General features: G+C 28.0%; 4 protein-coding genes and 1 non-coding gene across 5 annotated transcripts, besides 5 other annotated features; 2 read left to right on the forward strand and 3 right to left on the reverse strand.

Moving 5' to 3' along the window:
* Positions 1 to 153: part of a mobile genetic element that runs on past the window's edge.
* Positions 154 to 773: 620 nt separating this feature from the next.
* Positions 774 to 7,896, forward strand: TVAGG3_0977450 (antigen BSP-related family; the record flags this gene model as incomplete). The annotated part of the gene is made up of 1 exon (XM_001312689.1): positions 821 to 6,292. One exon carries the CDS (start codon positions 821 to 823, stop codon positions 6,290 to 6,292), a length of 5,472 nt encoding a protein of 1,823 aa, XP_001312690.1.
* A 967-nt stretch (positions 7,897 to 8,863) lies between these two features.
* On the forward strand, positions 8,864 to 10,210 carry TVAGG3_0977460 (positive regulation of cilium movement; the record flags this gene model as incomplete). Its single annotated transcript, XM_001312690.1, has 1 exon — positions 8,901 to 10,139. One exon carries the CDS (start codon positions 8,901 to 8,903, stop codon positions 10,137 to 10,139), a length of 1,239 nt encoding a protein of 412 aa, XP_001312691.1.
* Positions 10,211 to 10,286: 76 nt separating this feature from the next.
* TVAGG3_0977470 (uncharacterized protein) lies at positions 10,287 to 10,730 on the reverse strand (the record flags this gene model as incomplete). The annotated part of the gene is made up of 1 exon (XM_001312691.2): positions 10,351 to 10,719. One exon carries the CDS (start codon positions 10,717 to 10,719, stop codon positions 10,351 to 10,353), a length of 369 nt encoding a protein of 122 aa, XP_001312692.2.
* A 528-nt stretch (positions 10,731 to 11,258) lies between these two features.
* Positions 11,259 to 11,332, reverse strand: TVAGG3_0977480. Its single transcript has one exon. It is a non-coding gene; the product is annotated as a tRNA-Lys (tRNA).
* A 207-nt stretch (positions 11,333 to 11,539) lies between these two features.
* On the reverse strand, positions 11,540 to 12,362 carry TVAGG3_0977490 (calcium ion binding; the record flags this gene model as incomplete). Its single annotated transcript, XM_001312692.2, has 1 exon — positions 11,862 to 12,335. One exon carries the CDS (start codon positions 12,333 to 12,335, stop codon positions 11,862 to 11,864), a length of 474 nt encoding a protein of 157 aa, XP_001312693.1.
* A 98-nt stretch (positions 12,363 to 12,460) lies between these two features.
* Positions 12,461 to 12,497: a mobile genetic element.
* A 1,704-nt stretch (positions 12,498 to 14,201) lies between these two features.
* Positions 14,202 to 14,222: a mobile genetic element.
* Positions 14,223 to 14,226: 4 nt separating this feature from the next.
* Positions 14,227 to 14,460: a mobile genetic element.
* Positions 14,461 to 14,843: 383 nt separating this feature from the next.
* Positions 14,844 to 14,960: part of a mobile genetic element that runs on past the window's edge.

Consider the following 14,960-nt stretch of genomic DNA (forward strand, 5'->3'; position numbering starts at 1 on the left):
TTTTACATGAACATGTGTATATTATATGAAGTATATTGATAAGGTAAAAATCAAATTTTATTGCATATTCATCGAGAAAATAAACTAACGAATCCCTCAAAATTGAGAGGGTAATCCTCCTCCTCTCAAATAAACGTACATACGGGTGCACCCTTAATTTTAAAATGAAATTTTGAATCTTAAACATACAAAAATGAAAAAATCTTTGGGTTAGAAAACCCAAAGAGTTATTTATATAAGCATATATTATACTATCTGCAATGATTATTTTTACTATCTTACAAATATATCAGTATCAATACAATGATACTGATGAAGGGAAAACCCTAACCAGAGTATTCTGGGACCGGACACAGAATGAGAAACCTTCAGGAGTTGTTGAAATAGATGATGATTGTCAAATAATTGGATCATCTGTCTATACAAGAGGATACTTTTACTATGATTCTAAAATTACAGCTGTCAAATTCCATAATATTTCTCATTTAAAAAGATTAATGACTCTGCATTTAAGGACAATGAAGAATTAAAAGAATTTGAGTTTGATGCTTTTTCAAAATGTCAAATTAGAAGACTGAACTTGAGTATTTGTCGTAAACTAAAATTAATAAAAGATAGTGCATTTTCTGATTCCAAAATTGATGTTTTAGCACTTCCAAGCTCAATAATAAGTTTTGGCGAAAGTGCATTCAGTGGATGTAGTAATTTGCGAGAAGTTCAGCTCCCATCCGATATCAATCTTAAAAAAATTTCCAGCGAACTATTTAAAAGTTGTAAATTTGAATCTTTTCGAATACCTGCGAAAGTTACAGAAATAGATATGAGTGCATTTTATGGCTGCATATTTCTTAATGATTTGTCTATTGACAATGCAAATGAAAATTTTCGCATGGTGAACAAATGTTTTTATTCATCTGATCTTAAAATTTTTTGTGGGGCAAATTCAAATGAAATAGATGTTATTTTATTATCTCAAATAGAAGAAATACAAGACTTTTCATTCTTTGGTTCCAAAGTTAAAACATTAGTGATTCCTTCATCAGTTAAAAGGATTGGAAGATTAGCATTCTGTTACTCAGTGATTCAAGAAATAACTTTCCCTGATGATTCACAACTAGAAATTATTGATGAAGGTTCGTTTGCATATTGTTTTAATCTTAATTTAAATCTTTCTTCATTACAAAAGTTATCAGCAATTAAGACTCATTCTCTTTCATTTTGTAATTTACTTGGATTTCCAGAGAATGATGTTTATAAAGAAATATACCAATTTTATTTTATGATGCCATCAATTGAAATACCATCGCAAATTACATTCATTCATGATGATGCGTTTTCTTTTGCTCCATATCTATCAAATATTAATTTTAAAGGAGAAAGCAATTTAATTGTGATTGGAAAAAATGCTTTTAGTGGAAGTAAATTATTTAAAATTGAGATCCCAAAATCTACTGTGATAATCAATGATCGCGCATTTTATGGATGCTTAAATTTAAAATATGTCATTTTTAACGAAGATAGTAACTTAAAGTTTATTGGACAAGAAGTATTCTTATTATGCAATATTGCATTGTTTTATATCCCAAAAAATGTGATGAATATCAGCTTGAATGCTTTTAATATCTCCAGCAAAGTACAAATCAAAATTTCTTCTTTAAATTCGCCCATATATTTTGACAGTGGTTGCTTGATTACAGATCGAAATCAAACTATCTATCAATACAGGTACACAAATAATATTGAATTATTTTTCTTAATTCTAGAACATACAAATGAAATTAGAAAAGATTCATTTCGTAATTGTTTAATAGATAAATTACTAATCCCAAAAAATGTAATAAAAATTAATGACTATGCCTTCTTCAATTGTTCATTGAAAGAAATTGAAATTGAAGAAAATAGTCAGCTCAATGAGATTGGGTCGTTTGCATTTTCTTTTACGAATATTACTAATTTTACTATTCCAAAATATGTAACTAAAATTGGAAGTTCTGCTTTTTTAGAATCAAAGCTTTCTATATTAAATTTTGCCATAGATTCTCAAATATTAGAAATATCTCAAAATGCATTCGAGAATTGCAAAATTTCAACTATCGTCTTTCCATCCTTTCTTAAAATAATTGGCCAATCTGCTTTCAAGATGCCTAACTCTTTAAAAAATATTTCATTTAATGATAATTCTCAATTAGATATGATTGGTGATAATTCTTTTGAATCAACTCCTATTGAATCTTTTCAAATTCCACACAATGTAAGATCTATCGGACATTTTGCATTTAGTAAATGTAGTTTATTGAAAAATATCACATTTGAAGATAATAGTTGCTTGGAAATAATAGGTAATTATTCTTTTGAATCATTACCAATCAGTTCAATTCGAATTCCTTCATCTGTGAGAATTATTGGTTCATATGCTTTCAGTAGATGCAATTCATTAACAGAAATAACTTTTGCAGAAAATAGTATATTAGAAGAGATTGGCGATCATTCTTTTGAATCATTACCAATCAGTTCAATTCGAATTCCTTCATCTGTGAGAATTATTGGTTCATATGCTTTCAGTAGATGCAATTCATTAACAGAAATAACTTTTGCAGAAAATAGTATATTAGAAGAGATTGGCGATCATTCTTTTGAATCATTACCAATCAGTTCAATTCGAATTCCTTCATCTGTGAGAATTATTGGTTCATATGCTTTCAGTAGATGTAATTCATTAACAGAAATAACTTTTGCAGAAAATAGTATATTAGAAGAGATTGGCGATCATTCTTTTGAATCATTACCAATCAGTTCAATTCAAATTCCTTCATCTGTGAGAATTATTGGTTCATATGCCTTTTCAAAATGTATTAAATTAATAGATGTAAAATTAAGCGATAATAGCCAGCTTTTGAAAATTCTTGATTATGCATTTACTTCCACAAATGTATCAATATTTTCTATTCCATCCTCATTAATTATTTTAGGAAATGGATCTTTCTTCATTTCAAATTTATCAATAATCACGTTTGAAGCTAATTCAAAACTCCAGTATATTGGTTATTATGCATTTTATAAAACATTAATTAAATCAATTCAAATACCTCCCTTCGTTGATTTTATTGGATATAAAGCTTTTGGATATTTAAAGATAGATAACATCACATTTTTAAATAATACAAGATTAATTGAAATTTCGAAAGATGCCTTTTCTTACATCAGCGTCCCAACCCTCATCATTCCAAATGTCTCTGTAATTGGAAGTTTTTCATTTTCAAATTCGAAAATAAATTCTATTTTAATTCCTAGAACAGTGAATATTATAAGTTATTATGCATTCAGGGATTCAATAATTGAAATGATTACTTTCCAAAGCAATTCTAAATTATTAAAAATTTCCGAGGGCGCTTTCTATTATTGTCAATTGAGCTCTATAACAATTCCTCATTCTGTTGAGATCATTGAGCGGAGGGCATTTTTTAGTTCAACTTTAGAAAATGTTTTAATTGAAAATGATTCCAATTTAACTGAAATCGGAAATGAGGCATTTGCAAGTTGCATAAAAATGAATAACTGGCATGTCCCAGATAAGTCAAAAATAACAATTATTAATAATGGTTTATTTCAATATTCATACATAATGTCAATCAAAATACCAGCTAAAATAGTGAAAATTGGGCGATATAGTTTTTCCAACTGTCAGAATTTATCTCATTTAGAGTTTGAAAATGAGTCTCTTTTGAATATCATCGATTATGCAGCATTTGGCAATTGTAATATTTCCAATTTAAACCTTCCGTGCGCAGTAACAGAAATTCATGATTTGGCATTTAGCTCTTGTAGGAATCTTGAATTTGTAATATTTCCATCAAATAGTCAATTATATAAATTTAGTCCTAGTGCATTTCGTGAAACAAAAATTGAGCAACTTCTAATCCCTCCTTCCGTTCAAATTCTAGAAAATGATTCTCCAATTAAACCTTATGATTACCATATCCAGCCTCCATTGAGTTTTTCAGATAATTGTCAAGTTAAAATAATAGGAGATAACGCATTTTATAAACATTCATTCAAATCAATTATTATACCCTCATCTGTAACAAAAATTGGGGAATATTCATTCTCATCCAAGTATCTATCATTAATCACATTTTCAGAAAGCAGTCAATTGATCGAAATTGGAGAATATGCATTTTCAGAATCAAACATATCATCAATTGTCATACCATCATCAGTAAAAACCATCAACAATTTTGCATTTTACAAATGCCAAAATTTGAGAAATATTTCATTTCAAGCAAACAGTCAGCTTGAAAATATCGGAACTGATTCGTTTAAAGAAACAACGTTATCACTATTTACAATGTCCAGCAATTTGAGATATTTTCCGCAAATTATATTATACAATTCAACGGAAATTATTTTTGAAATTGATGCAGAAAATGAATATTTGAATGTTGTGGATAATATAGTTTATTCAAAAGATTTTAAAGAAGTTTATAGATTTCCATCTGCAAAAGAAGAGATTTTCATCAATGAAAGTGTTGAAATTATTGGTGAATATGCATATTGTGGATGCACGATGACAAAAATTACGATACCGTCTAAAGTTTCTGTTATTAAATCACATTCCTTTGAAAACTGCACGTTTCTACACGATGTTGAATTTTCGGCATCTTCTCAAATCACAAAAATAGAAAAGTATTCATTTGTAAATACATGTATCAAAGATGTTTATCTTCCAGATTCTATAAAATTTTGTGAATTAGAGGCTTTTGACAATTCTACAAATATACATCTATCACAGAATAGCAATTGCTCGAATATTGAATTTTATACTAATATTTCTTCTAAAATTTTTATTCCCAAGCAAATTCATGAAATCCCTGATTACAGATTCTTCAAATATAAACTCCTAATTCAAGTTGAATTTCCACTAGATAGTGAATTGAAAGTTATTGGAGAGTATTCATTCTCAGAAACAGGTATTGAGAATATATCAATTCCTAGATCTGTTGAAGTTATTTCTTCATATGCATTTGCTAATTGCCTTAATCTTACCGAACTAGTTTTTGATAATAATTGTAATTTAATAACAATCGGTTCATATTCTTTTTCAAAAACAAACATTAAAAATATTGAATTTCAAGCACAAAATTATGCAATTCAAAATTATGCATTTTCAGATATTTCATCGTTAAATAATGTGACTTTTATTGAAGGAAATTATACACCACTTTTGTATTCCAATTGCTTCCAATCAAGTTCAATTAAATTTTTAATCATTCCTTCTTTATTCAAAAATGTTGAAAGCGGTGCATTATCATATTGTGCAATATCATTTTTATATACTAGTGAATTTTTAATATTCAATAATGATACCCCCGTTGGTCTGAATGGCAATTGGATTGTAAATTATACAATCCCCAGCAACATAAAATATATTAGATTCCCTCAGCAAACTTTTAGTGATTTAAAGCTATGTTTAATCTTAGAAGGATCAGAAGTGCATCTTGAAAATCAGATATTTATGTATACTGGATTAGAATATAAAATTAACAAAAGGTTCAAGTTCTATGCTAAGAGTGTTTTCGATTTATTTACAATTTTTCAGATCCCATATACGCTCAATGATAATTTAGTAATTGATCCGCAAAACAGAATTGTTTTAGATTATTATGGGTACCAAGAATTCATTCAAATTCCGGATACCATTGAGAAAATTGCTTCTCATGCATTTGAAAATTTGAGTATTAAAGCTGTTTCTTTTAATGAGAACATCAAACAAATCGAGTATCATGCATTCTACAATTGCTCAGAACTTATTTCAGTTTACTTCCCTGAAAATTCTAAGATAGAATATATATCGGAAGCAGCGTTTGGAAACTGCCCAAAGTTACAATACATTTCAGATTTCACATCCGAAAAATACAAATGTGTTAGTGATACAATATACAGATTAGAAGATGACACCAGTTATGAAACCATCATTGCACATGCACCAATGTCAAAAGAAACGAACATTGATATCAAAAGCAGAATAATTGGCGAAGCATCATTTATGTGTTCATGGAATCTCGAAGATGTCTTTATCAATCCAAATACAGTCAGACAGATCAATAGATATGCATTCTTCAACTGTACAAATCTCAAAACAATCAACTTCCCAATGTGCGTTTCATCAGTTTATGAATTCTCATTCCAAGAATGTAATTCATTAGAGAACTGTCTTAATATCGATAATCATCTCAGATCTTATCTTATTATGCTTTCACGATCAGGGATCCCTCATCGTTCAACCGTTGTATAAATGTTATTGATGACCAAACTCTTGTAATCCCAATTACACATTTGAAGTCGAGAATGTCACTTATTTCCATTCTTCATTGTAGTAAATAAATGAAAGATTATTATGAAAAATATTTAACGATTTGAGTAATAAAATAGAGAATATAAATTTAAAATTTTTACATAATTTTACATCATTGAGTAGTAAGATACAATGAACTGTTTTTGGGAATTCATCTTCAGGAAGGAATTTCACGTGAGAGGGAAAAAATTGTTGAGTACGAACTTTTATAACCTTAGTCATCTGAATTTACTGGTCTGAGCATCGTATTTCCTATGTTGATCATGCGGGAAAAATTAGATCTGATAAATTCAATCGTTGCTGGTAGAGTTGTATCCAATTTATCGAAAATTTATTGTTTGACAATTCTCTCTTCATCCGATCTCCAATTAATTCTCAAAGTTGGAAGATAATTTTTCAAATTAGTCCTTCATCTTCTTGAAGTGGCGCAAGATCTTCTCAATCTTGTTCTTGATGAGGTTTTAGACGGTTTGATTGATAAGAAGAGTGACTAATCTTGTAATTGTTACCAAATGATCACAAAAAGGATAGTGGGTTGATCTTCAGAGGAAAATCATGTTGATAACATCTTTGGTGTAGGTGTTATGGAAACAAATACGAAAAGATCTTTCAAAAAGATATTTGAAAGTAGCATTGTTTGGAAGATCGAAGAGCTTTTAAATGAATAGCCCTAATGGCACATTCTTTTTCGATCGATCTGTTAGAAACGAGGCAAGTTTGAATTGTAATAATGGGAAATATCGTGACTTAGTTGGTTAGCAATGATGTTATGAGTGGGAGTGTATTAGCTTTTGCTTTGAGGTTGGTAATAGTTGTAATTTGCTTAAAATAGCGAAAACAATTGATATGCGAAAGATTTTTGTAAATATCAAGCCGATTTATTTTCCTTTTATCAGTTATTCCGAGTTCTCTAAACGAATCAAGTAAACGTAAAAAAAATATCCTCGGGTTGAATTTAAAAGAATGAGTAAAGGCAATCCCTTTTTTAAGATATGTTTATGATTTTTGTATTACCTGTAGCGTTAAAATCATTATGTATTAATTATAACATGAAAGGAGTATAGAGAAATATCTATTTGAAATATTTGATATATATTCTGTCAGAATGTCTAACCTGATTCTTTTAGTTTCATGTGGTTACTTGGTGTTTATTCTATATTCTTACAATTCGGGAAAATATGCAAAATTTAGCGTAAAATATGTATTAATCTTATAAAATTGTGTAAAAATGATCATAAATTTTGATGTATACGTATTTTATTGAGATGTTATTGAGGAAGCTAATTTGTGATTAAGTCATTTGTGACGAAAATTGCGTGTAGAAGTACTAAATCCGTTTTCAAGATAGTTTTTGTAATTTTTGAAGATTTATGCTATGCTCCTATACAATAAAGTCTTTGATTCGTGAGAATTATGAAAATAATTTTATAAAAGGGATTTGAGCCTGAATATGGTAAATACGGCCTCAGTGTGAGCTCCATGTTTAATATTAGGCTTTGGAAGATTTCCAAAAAAATTTCAAAATCCTGAAAATGAAATAAAATCTAACATTTTTGATTCTAAAAAATAAATTTTCAAATTTTTTTTGGAATATTTGTTAATAAAATCATTTTTTGAAAGGATTTTCCTTAATTAATGATGAAATTAAATACTAGAAATAGTATCATTTTTATCAAATTTTAGATAAATTTCATTTATATCTTGCCATCTTATAATATTTAAAGTTTAATTTTTTGGATGTATATTTCTCATGCTTGTAAGTTTTCAATTATCAATAAAACATGAAAAATAGCAATGTATTCCCTCATGCTTCAAATAAAATTCGTTTTGTTAATTTATAATTTCAAAAAAATTAAAGTCATATAAAAACAATAGTAAAACTTTTATTTAAATCACATATAATGGAGCTCACAAATGAAATTCTGACTTATTTTAGGTAATCGCGAATAGATTCAATCTCAAATCTGTTAATTTGACATATATTATTTCAAATTCGTTTTTACACGTAAAATAATTGTATGTGAGCTATAAGTTAAATCAGGAAAAGTACTTATTTTTGAAATTTCAAAAAATCTTTTTAAACTGATGAGTTTTTCTTTGGATTTCTTTAATCCAAGGCTACTGTGATAGCTTTAATTATGATAAATTTCAAAGGAATTCATCATAACAATAAAAAGTTGTAAATTTAAACTTTATTTATGAGTCTATAATACGTGTAATCATACTGATATGTAAGTTTAGGGGATTTGTAGTAATCACATATTATTTAGTGATCATGAATTTATATTGTTTAATTTGTTCAGTTTTTTTTAGTTTTACAAGTCATAAACTTATTGATAGTATTACCCTAAACTATTCTAACTAAAACCCAAGGTGAAGAGCCTCAATTTCTATTTATCATAGAGAATATAAGTTGCTAACACCATTGGGAAAAATATAGTTTCAATCGTCACTTTTCGTTTTAGTGTGACCTTTTTAATTATCTATTTATGTATTCGATTATCTAAACAGAAGTGAGGTTATGATCATGATGCTTCAAAAAAGAATAATGCTTTATATTAGTGTTCGATATGAACAGCCTTGCTTTCGCTCTGTTTATGAAGCAATGCAAGAAATAGGTGTATCATCAGAAGACAATGATGGGACAGCTATACTGATATGGCATGATTCTTTAAAAGAGTGCGATTATTTTTCACATCTTTCACCATGGCAAATAGTTAATAGATTACCATGCGTTAGTGCTCTTTGTAGGAAAGCTCCTTTTGCATATTTACTTCAACGAATGCAGAAACTTATTCCTTCAATTTATACATTTATGCCAAAAACATTTATATTACCAGCACAATTCGACGAATTCAAGAAAGCAGTAGAAAAAGGCGATAAAGCATACATATTCAAGCCGGATTCTTCATCTCAGGGATCCGGAATCATAATTATCAAACCTAAATCCGAAATTGAGATTAAAGAAGACTGCCCACTTGCTGTAGTTCAAGAATACATCAACTCTTATCTAATTCGAAATACAAAATTTGATTTGCGATTATACGTTTTAGTTGCATCTCTAAACCCCCTAGAAATATATGTTTACAGAAATGGACTCGCCAGATTCTGTTCAGAAGAAATTACGACCGAATCAAAATTTGGTCAGCTAAGTAATGTTACAATTAACCAAGCAAATCCAAATGCAGACATCAGCGAAGTTTCTCAGCTTGTTTCTGACATTTCTCATCAGATTGAACTCGACGGAATTACTATGAAAGAATTATGGCAAAGAATTGACAATGCAATCGTCTTAACCATCATTGCTGCACACAAAACACTTTCAGAAGCCGAAAAATGGTACTGTCCGAACCTCGGATACCCCAGATGTTTTCAAATTTTAGGATTTGATATTTTACTTGACAAAAACTTTGATCCATGGATCATGGAAGTGAATAGAAGGCCTTCACTCGATTACTACAGAGGGAAAGAGCGTAGAATGAAAGTAGGAATGATTAGAGACGCAGTAAGAATTGCTGCACCTTACGAGAAAGCTCAAATAGCTGTGAACTCTAGGAAATGGGGTTGGGATAAATCTTCCTGGACAAACTTCGTGAAAATGACGCCATCAATCGTTGAAGGTGTTTCTGAAGCAAGAGATGAAGTTCTGAAAAAATCCCTCTTTGAAAGAGCTTATCCAAATAGTGAGAACCCGAATTCAAGGAATTGGGAGATTGCTAGAAAGGTCGGAGACTTGCTTCCAATAGAAGATATGCCAGGCTTCACTTTGCCTCGTTTGGATTTGTAAATTTGTCATCATGTAGAAATAAAATTGTTTGTATTTATTTATTATTAATTGTCAATATTATGTATCTTCTTAAAATATCCAAGACCACATCATATTATTAAATTTTATAAAAAAGATTTTGAAAAAGATTTAGAATGACATAAAAGGGATGAATACTTTATTTAGATAATCCAAAAATGAAAGGTTTCAAAGATAAAATCATAAGAAATAGTTAAAACAAATATAAAAGTGTATCTTTGTTAAGGAATGATGACAAATCATTGTACTGAGTATTATCTTTCTTCCTGGATGCTTCATTTATCTCGCGATTCAGTTCCTTTTCATATGTTTCGTAATAACTTTCCACATTCTTTTCAATTTGTGACTTAATTTCCGTGAGTAAATATTGTTTATGCTTGCTCTCTGTGGACAAAATTGCATTGTTGATAACTAAAGTTATTTCTGTGACGGCTTCGTGAATCTGTTCAATTGGATGTTCATCAGATTCGAAAAGTTGGACTAGATTAACGATTCTTGATTGAATTTCAGGGAGAAAAGATTCGAGTGATTGGTTTTCCATGATAGAAAAATCAACTGGCATAGGAAATTCCGAGCTTAGAAATAAATATTCAAATAAAATTTTATTCGAGAAAAATTATTTCAAAATATTAGAGAGGGTGCGTTTTAATATGGAAATTATCCACGCCAAAATAATCATTCAAAAGTTAACAGAAAAATCTAATTTAAAACCGCTTTCATATAAAAAATTATTAAAAAATTTAATAGCGACTTTAGATAAATTAATTTTTTTCATAAACATTTTTTCAATAACTCAACAAAAATTCTTTATAGTTAATGTTAAAGAAATGCGTGATACATCAAGACCATGAACTTATTTTAAATTATAATAAAATAATTGTGCTCAATTTAATTTGTAAATAAACCGCAAATAAAATATTTATGCAAGCTGATTATAATTTATTCATTTAGGTAAAGGAAACAAAGAAAAATGATTTTTTATCGATAAAAAATTACATGAAGATACAATTGCCAGAACACAAGTGAAAATACTACTAAAGTACCATGATGAATTAATAAATAAAACATATTGGAGATTCTTGGGTGAAAATTTCAAAAAAAAGCCAGTGGTGGGACTCGAACCCGCAATCCCAAGATTAAGAGTCTTATGCTCTATCCGGTTGAGCTACACAGGCTTCACATTAATATTCTTTTATTTTCATATTAAAGGAAAGTAAATTGAGTTAATTGAATTATTATATGATTAAAATGCGATACATCAAAATACAATGCTGTTATCACAACAACGTTTTAATATCTCATATTTTTATAATTTTTATATTTTCCTCAATTTATTTAACCAGTATTTTAATAAAACATTCATTTACTATGTTATTTTTATTCGTGCCATAAATTCTGCATCTTTTTTTAATGTTTATTGAATGACTTTTTTTAATGTCATGGATTTTATTGCTTTTTAATGGATTTTGCATACAGTGAAGTTTAGTATTAAATAAAGCGATATTAATATCATAAATACAAGGCCTTAGTGCCTCTGTGGGATGTATGGAGGAATATGATAGTGTTTAGTTCTTGTTTTTCAAATTTACATCAAACTTCAAATAAGACTTACGCATTCTATATACTCTTATAAGTGAATATTTTTTAGTAGATATGAGAAATTATTATTTTTTTTTTAAATTTTTATGCCTTCTTTTCCAAACCTTATGTTTTAGCAATTCTTCTAATGAATCTCTTGAATTCCTTTAGATCAATTGTTCCGCTGTGATCCTTATCGAAATGATTGAAAATTTTAATGATTTCTTCTTTGGATATATGGTTGTTAAGATCATTGAATAATTTCGTCATTTCATCAAGATCTAATGAATTTGAGTGATCTTTGTCCAGCTTGATAAATGCTAAAGTTGCAACAAATTCTGGTAATTTCTCAATTTTTGGTAAGTTCAAAACGAGAACTTTGAATTCATCATACGATAACAAATCATCACCATTTTTATCTGTTATGTACCAAATGAGGACCGAGAAGAAAGAAGGACTTTTAATTCCAAGTTCATTTAAAAAGTAGCACATCTCATGATAATCAATCGCACCACTATTATCTTTATCAACCATATCAAATAGTTCCTTTAATTGTTTAAGTACCTCTTCATTTGCCTCAGTTTCGAGTTTGGGTTCCATTAGAAAATGGTCAGTAATGAAGTTATGTATTCAATTATTTTTGACTAATATTTCTGATGAATTTTTTTTGACTGGCCTTTCAATTTACAATTTTAAAAATAATAGTATCTGATTAATTTTTTTTGTAATAAACAGAAATTCATCAAAAGTGACAGCTCTCAATTTTTTGACATTTGTAAATTCTAAATTGAATGAGAAAAATGAAATAATACTAAGCATAATACAATATTCTCGATTTAATTATAATTAGGAAAAAGTTAGTTTTGAGAGTACTTTTCATAGGCATATAGAATGAAATCTTCTGAAAAATAATATCACATAAACTCATATTATTTTCTAATATATAACTATTTTATATAAAAATCAAATTCAATGATCTTAAAAGCGAAGAATAAACCTCAAAATTTACGAATATAATGAGTGGAAATATAATGCTTATCTATCATAAAACCATATGAAATATCAATTTTTGCTTTACGCCTATTCCCACTCATTATATTCGTAAATTTTGAGGTTTATTCTTCGCTTTTAAGATCATTGAATTTGATTTTTATATAAAATAGTTATATATTAGAAAATAATATGAGTTTATGTGATATTATTTTTCAGAAGATTTTGTGTTCTTCTTCAAAATTTTATTTTTTTATTAAAAAGAATCTTTACAAAATATACATTTACTTTAATTAATATTTAAAATCGTGCTCTATCAAAAGTTCCAAAAATTCAATATTTTAGCTTTTCTGAGGTGTCACTTTTGATGAATTTCTGATCAAATCATCATTTGTAAGTGGAGGGGTAATATACCATTTTTTTATAACGTAAAAAAAACTAGTTTTCGGGATGAATATGAATTCTTAGATATTGCTATTTTGTGATATGATAGCATTGACATATATGAATTATTATTTCAAACTCAATTGTTTATAATTTTTTTAATATAGATCAATGATATTTAGGACGATATTCCATATTACTATGGAAAGTAAATCCTCAATATGGATAAAATCAAATTCATTCGCTTACCATAAACTTCAAGACTGCTTTCAGCAGACAAACAAATGCACGAGCTACTCCTAAACTTGAAATCATATTCTTCACTTTTGTCTCTCAAATTTTGAGTGAATTGAAAGGTTAAACGGAAAGAATATGATTTCGAGTTTAAAAAAATTCAGGTTTAAGAAATTTCTTATCAATTATAGTTATTATTTCATTACCACAGTTCACCAATCGATAATCTAAGTGTTGCAAAGCACAGCTACATAATAACAAATTGCAATATGTTATATGAGTTACATAGTTTTTTGCATGATATCTTTTGAATTATAAAACAGATTAACTTATAAAGCACATCTTCGTCATAAAAAGCACAAAATCAAGATCTGATCTTGCTCAAACTAGATGATTCTAATAATCAGATTATCGGTATTATATAACTCAATATAATAATAACGAAACTATGCTCTGATCAGTGGTATTTTCGTCCTGCCTAAAAACGATGTATTTCGTCCTTTACTGACGTGGAATTGTATATATATATATATATATTTAAATGGGATACTCCCATTTGTAAAGAATCATCAAATGAATGGGGGATGATTTTAAGAGTCGAGATTTTTTTATACTTTTACAGAACAAATTTTATTTTTAATTCTCATATGTTGAGATAAATGCACTTTTTCTCTCCCAGATTTTAAAAATTTTATATGATTTTTGTGTGTTTTGATAACCTTATATTCATAAACATCGATTTTACTTAGTATAAATATGATACTTTGATATATTATCACTTAAGGTTTACACCCATATAAAGAAATCAAAATAAAAAGGATTTAATGTGTTTGAAAAGTGTTATTTTTATAATAACTTTCACTTCACTTTCCGGCACCCTTAAGGGTCCACGGCCCGGCCAAGTGAAGGCTATCGTTAATCTTCAAAATTTATATGGCAAGGCCCATATCTAATTATAGATTCTGATTTGATATCATATTTATATGCTGTTTTTAATATAATTTTTGGATTTCGTTAACCAAGAAGCTCAAAAAAATCGATTCATGAGGAAGACGATAACGATAATTCTCATTTTAGCATTCAATTTTTGAATAGTATCGAAAATGTACCGTGGACCCTTAAATTAAATTAAATTAAAAAAAATTACTATCAATTGAAAGATTTATTTGACATTTTTAGCACCATGATCAACTAGGAATTGGACAATTTCTATTGAATTCTTATTGATAGCAATACTAAGAGGGCATTCATTAATATAGAGAGAATTTCATAAAACAATGATAAATATGAAAGTAAAGAGAATTCTATCATAAAATGATAAATATTAAGAGAAAGAGAATTCTATCAAAAAATGACAAATATTAAGAGAAAGTGAATTATATAAAACAATGATGAATATGAAAATAAAGAGAATTCTATCAAACAATGATAAATATGAAAATAAAGAGAATTCTATCAAACAATGATAAATATGAAAAGAAAGAGAATTTTATCAAACTGTTATAGACCGAAAATAGATTTTTTCGGTTTTCTCTTCAAATAATTGAAAGAATAATACTATTATAGGTTTATTATATTATATAGCATATAATCATGCTATAGCCGAAAATTATAAGT

Source organism: Trichomonas vaginalis, chromosome I (assembly GCF_026262505.1).
Source record: "Trichomonas vaginalis G3 chromosome I, whole genome shotgun sequence".
NCBI lineage: Eukaryota > Parabasalia > Trichomonadida > Trichomonadidae > Trichomonas > Trichomonas vaginalis.